The sequence below is a fragment of the Etheostoma spectabile genome, chromosome 14 (assembly GCF_008692095.1).
Source record: "Etheostoma spectabile isolate EspeVRDwgs_2016 chromosome 14, UIUC_Espe_1.0, whole genome shotgun sequence".
Lineage (NCBI taxonomy): Eukaryota > Metazoa > Chordata > Actinopteri > Perciformes > Percidae > Etheostoma > Etheostoma spectabile.
Window position 1 is genome coordinate 4,067,590 of NC_045746.1, and position 5,541 is coordinate 4,073,130.

General features: G+C 41.3%; 1 protein-coding gene across 2 annotated transcripts in view; it reads right to left on the reverse strand.

Annotated features, from left to right (window-relative positions):
- itgb8 (integrin, beta 8) overlaps window positions 1-5,541 on the reverse strand; it is a 32,026-nt gene that overhangs the window by 21,003 nt on the left and 5,482 nt on the right. For both annotated transcript variants that reach the window (XR_004334955.1, XM_032535307.1), the window contains exons 7-11: window positions 4,878-5,036; window positions 4,367-4,462; window positions 4,157-4,249; window positions 3,169-3,309; window positions 966-1,386 (exon numbers count right to left, since the gene is read on the reverse strand). Coding sequence is in view for 1 of the 2 variants with exons in the window: in XM_032535307.1 (XP_032391198.1) it covers window positions 966-1,386; window positions 3,169-3,309; window positions 4,157-4,249; window positions 4,367-4,462; window positions 4,878-5,036 (910 nt within the window). In the remaining variant the exon portion in view is untranslated. The remainder of the gene's footprint in view (window positions 1-965; window positions 1,387-3,168; window positions 3,310-4,156; window positions 4,250-4,366; window positions 4,463-4,877; window positions 5,037-5,541) is intronic.

Consider the following 5,541-nt stretch of genomic DNA (forward strand, 5'->3'; position numbering starts at 1 on the left):
AGAAGGACAGACAGAGACGGAAGGAAAGTGTCAAAGACGCAAACAAAGATGTAGACTATGTATTCCTTTGTATCAAAAGTGTTTTTTGATTTCTTGTGATACTCCTATGACAGTTTTTTTTTTTTATTGCTAAACGACAGTGAGCACAACTGGAGCCACATGTGCAAAACTAACTACAGCAGCAGTTGTGGACCAATCTCTAGTTCACTTTTCATTGCTTGAACACAGTTTTCAAAACTCTACGCACTTTTCCGATGACTACGACTAACTACCTGCACAACTGTGGATTTACAGCACTTTGTTCAAATGCTAACACAATGCTGTCAAAACTGTTAACCACACATTCAAAACAGAATTAATTTCAGTCTGATGCCTTTCAAACACTGCTGATTGCAATTGCAGTTTCAGCTGAAAGCAGCTGTCTTGTTTTAGACTTATTACAGTATATATATATATATACTGTATATATAAATGTAGTTATATACAGCAAAGATACCACTATGTCCAGGTAGGATAAGCTGTCTGAGGTTACATTCATAGCTATAAACACATGTGAAAAACAGTTCCTTTACTACTGTAGCTGCACACTTACTGTTTTTCAGAAAGTAATGGAGGTGGAAGCAATGCAAAAACCACATTCATTTGTATTTATAGGTGAGGCAGGTGCAAGAGAGAGCATCCAATGTGATGATGAAAACTTGTTGCATAATGCTGGAGAGAAGCAGGATTGTTCAAAGTGTTTTGCTGCACTGAGCCTGTTTTGAGACGTGTGAAGAGTTTTGTTGTTTGGAATAAGTTTTGCAGGAGATGTGAACTGTTTAGCGCAGGTGACTGTTGGTAAAGCAGACTGTAGTTAGAGTGTTGTACATATGACTTCAGTTGTGACCACTGTTGTTTAGCAATTGAAAAAAACTGTGACTAAGTGTTTACATAATACGTCAGTTTTGAAGTGTTCCCCCACTAACCTCCACACAGCAGCCCTCCTTGGTACGGGCAGGAGAAGTCATCTATCTCGCAGTAATTCCCATATATTGTCCCAAGCCTGGTCTGGTCACACACACACCTCCCACACTCACACACTCCCCGACCACTGCAGTCCACATCAGACCCATCCGCTCTGCAATTCAAGTTTGAATCTCTGTCTGAGTCCTCAATTAGTCTGTGATCCGGCCTCTGCTCCTGACTGGGGCTGTCTTGTGTTTCTTTGCATGGTGATTGGCTGTCGTCATTGCAGTGCCTCATTGGTCCACAAGAGCAGCGGCATTTAGAGTGGATCCTAACAATGGTGGATTCGTTGTAACCCACAGGTCGAACCATCACTGTTACATCTTCATCTTCACCATTGTCAGGACAAGAGCGCATTCCAATGGTGATGTTGAAGTAGACCTGAATGGGAAGACAAAAAGTTGATCACCACTTTGGTTCAGACTAAAATATCTATTAGATGGGTTGCCATGGCATTTAGTACAGAAATCCATGGTCCCCAGAGGATGAATCCTAATAACGTTTTGTGATCCCTGATTTTTGTTTTCCTTTATTGGATCAAAATTTAAATTTGTCCAACACTTTGGTTTATGACCAAGAACTCGCAAAACTGTTGCATGTGAACGTGCTAAACTAAGATGGTGGACATGTTAAGATTATACGTGCTCAACATTAGCATGTTAGCATCGTCACTGTGAGAATGTTAGCATGATGTAGTTAGCATTTAGTTCAAAGCACCACTGTGTCTAAGTACAGCTTTGTAAAGCTGCTTGCATGTCTGTAGGAATATTTATTTGACAGTATTAGAGGTAAAGTCCTGACATGCAGTACAATTAAAATTGTAAATACATAATAAAGCTTATTTCTGTTGTCGTCCCTTTTAGAAAGAGGGAAAGGGTCACTCTTTGACAAATTTACAGACAGGTTAAAAACACACACCAACAAAACAGATTCATGATTGACCAACAACCCTTTTTTTTCTTTCTAACTACCCTTTTCCATTGTTTCTTTAGAGATACTACACAACTCCAGAGAAATGCAGCAGTGTAAAAATGTATTTCCCCCTATGACACTCCTGCTGTAGCCTACATCTAAAAAGGAATGACCTAAAATGATCCACCTTCTGCCATTGCATACTTATAAGACTTAAATTCTTCCTGGTTATTATCCAACATAAGTAACGTGGAACTGGATACTAAGTGAGATATAACTTAATGTGAATAATTATTCTGTTCATGTGGTTGGGAAATTGTGCATGCCTAAGCTTTGAATGTACAGGAAGGCCTTTCATTTGATTTTTATCACCATTCTGGTAAATGTGGGTACTTTCCCTAATTCACTTTAATCCACCCATGGATTAAAGGGCTGAAGTCTATCTGCACAATGGAGCAAGTATAGAGCGGTCATTAAGTATCTTGGTGTTTGACAAAGTTAAGAGCCCCAAAAGGTTATGGAGGAGAGGAGTCTTGTCTGCAGTTTAGGACGTGAACAGGAAGAACTTTTTCAAATGTGCTGAAAGTGTTGTTATTAGTACCAAAAGTGGGTTCCTTTGGTTGTTATAGTTGAAAATTTGTTGATAGTAGCCTTTTGTATAGTCTCGCATTGCCAGACCTTCCTCCACAGCGCTGCGAAGGAGGGTCTGGCTAGTCCACACGGCATTCTGGGATGGGAGAAAAACATGCTCATGGGTGGCGCTAAGCCCCGGACACAATGACGGTGCCTCTGCATTGTCATTGTTAACGTTTTAACCACAGCAGAAAAGCTCCTCTGCAATTGTGCAGACTTTTTTCTTACTGTGAATAAATGGAACAGGTATGATAGCAGTGGAGTTCCAATGACCCATTTCTGAATATAAATGTCCTATTTTTTTCCCGAAGGCTCTGATGTTGGGCAATGTTAAGATTTTAGGACGAATAGGTCATGGAATCACGTGGAAATGTTTTCCTGTTAAACACAGCCTGTAATCGGCTCAACTCAGATTATTCTCCAAATCTTTAGCTCTCAGTGATGTGTGTGCGGGAGTGTGTTTGTATGTGTCATAGTAATCCAATGCAACCAATAAATGTCCTATGACATCTCTGGCAGCTCAAAGTGAAGACTTCTGTATAAGTATGAGTAACACTTCGCTAAATTCTCGCATTGTTTTTAATCTTGTGTGTGCTTGGATACTGCTTGTGTGTTTACCGTCTGGTCGGGCTGCACCCCCGAGCAGCTCTGGTCCTTAGCTATGGATCCATTGGGGCAGAGAGGAGATACAGACACCCAGTACCTGCTGACTGCCTTGTCCTTGACTGATACTGATACAGCCACCTCTGACAACAACCTCTGGATGGGGCAAGGGCAGAGAGAGATTAAAAAGCAACCTTAACTTTACTGCTTATATCAACAAAATACTGTGTTTTATGCTGGTTGCAAGGGAATGTGGCTTACAAAAAAGACAGTTGTAAAACAGTGACAGTTCTTATGACAAAGTATCAAATGCATTGAATATAATCTTTGTGAGTGCAAAATAATGAGGCACGAGTAACAAAGAGAAAGAGTGCCAGAAATGGAGTGTGATTAATTAAAGTAGTCACTAGAATGCCATTTCTTTCAGTCTGAAATACAGGGGGGTTTATGGGAACAAGGAGGTGGGGCCGAAAATAGCATCTTTGTATTCGTCCATGATTAGGACACATGGTTCCCGGGGGGATCTGATAGGTATTATAATGCCAGCTTCTGTTCGGGCTCTGCTGTGTGTGTGTGTGTGTGTGTGTGTGTGTGTGTGTGTGTGTGGCTGCGCACCCAGATCTGTGGATTCGGCAGATTCTCGAAGCAAACAATGGAGCGCTGTGCCTGAGGCAAGATTATAGCCTACTGCTGCCAACCCCTAGTCTCTCTCTCTCTCTCTCTCTCTCTCTCTCATACACATACACATACACATATACACACGCATGCACGCCTTACCCCTCTGTAACTTCCCGTTGTCATATGTGTTTTTTAGTTGTAGCCTTTTTGCAACTAAAAACATCACTAATAATCTCCAATTTCAGAATTTTGTATTACACGTGTACCTAAATCTAGCCTTTTCTGTAGTATGACTGGTTCTGGGGGCGTTTTGAAACATGAAACAAGGGAGTGCAAAAATGAGAAATAAGTTGCAGAGGAAGCACAGGAGGTGAGTGCTCTGTACCTTGTATGCGTCCACCACCAGCTCTATAAGGTTCGGAGCCTGGAAGAGGCCTAACTTCCCTAGGTAGGAGCCAGGTAGCAAACGTACCAACTCCTAACGGAGAAAAGGGAAAAAGAAATTGTGATTTTATGGTCTAAGTCTCCACACCCTAAAAACATTTGTTTTCTCGTGTATACATTTTGTTGTTTGCACTTGTGTGGGAGAGATTACCTCGTACCACTGGTACTGCTGCTTCTCCACAGCAAAGATGGAGTACATATAGTTTTCAAGCAGTTTATCAGACAACTGACCCACACTGGGGTGATCCTGAAAAGGAGACAAACAACAGACTAAATACAAATGCAACTTTTCCAGGAAAGCCTTTTTATGTCCCCAATGATGTGCCATGTTAAGTCTAAATCTACCATTCTTAAAAATGCAGTAATTTGTCTCTAAACTTTAGAGTCTACATGGTCCACATTGTAGCGTACACAGTCCATATTAGCATGTGACCATGTTGGCTTTAAAGGAACAGTAGAAACAGTATTCCTTTAAGGATTAATTCTTTAATGTATTATTCTGCAATTGAACATCTACAAGACTCATTTCACCTGTAGCCCAATCTATATTAATATGAGACCATGTAAACTTTAAGATGCATTGAACTCCTAGTTAAAAGGTTCAGCTCTTTCCCTGTAAGCTTGACTTTTCAGCATCTACAAGTTTCCTCTTTTTCTCTTACCATCCTAGTGCTCCCTGTGTATACATTGTTTTCCAGGTGACACAGGCCATCGTGTGGCGTAACAATCCCTGCCAGCCGGCTGTCCAGGGCAAGGTGAGATGGCTGGTCGGTCATCAGGAGCAGCAGGCGCTTGGCCTCTGGTCGCCAACCCACCGACCTCTAAAAGACAGAAGCAGAGGAAGCAGTGTAAATCATTAATTCTCCAACATTCCTGGAGAGTAGTTTTACAGATTCTCTCATTTTTATCCCTTCATATCACTAGTCAACCACATCTACACGGATTGATGTAAAAATATGTTCATGCTTTATATATTTTTTTACATATGTGGTAAGAAACATATGTTTTTACTCATCTGAGCTACATTAGTTCCCGTGGTGATCCGCTCTTTCTGTGATGCCCAATTAAAGAAAATGCAGCACAGATTCTTCCACTAGTCACAGACCCCCCCCTCAGTGTGAGAAAAATTTGTTTACGAGTGTGTGTTGTCTGTATATTCAAGGAAACCCAGTGAGTTTATAAGTAGGCCTGACATAATGGAGAGTGTATTTCTGGAATGATGACGTGGTGTTCCCCTGCAAGTTGGTTACTCAGGGTTGGTTCAGGGCCCCCCTGAGTGATGTTACTCACTGTGTATGTGTATGTTTGTGTGTGTGTGTGTGTGTG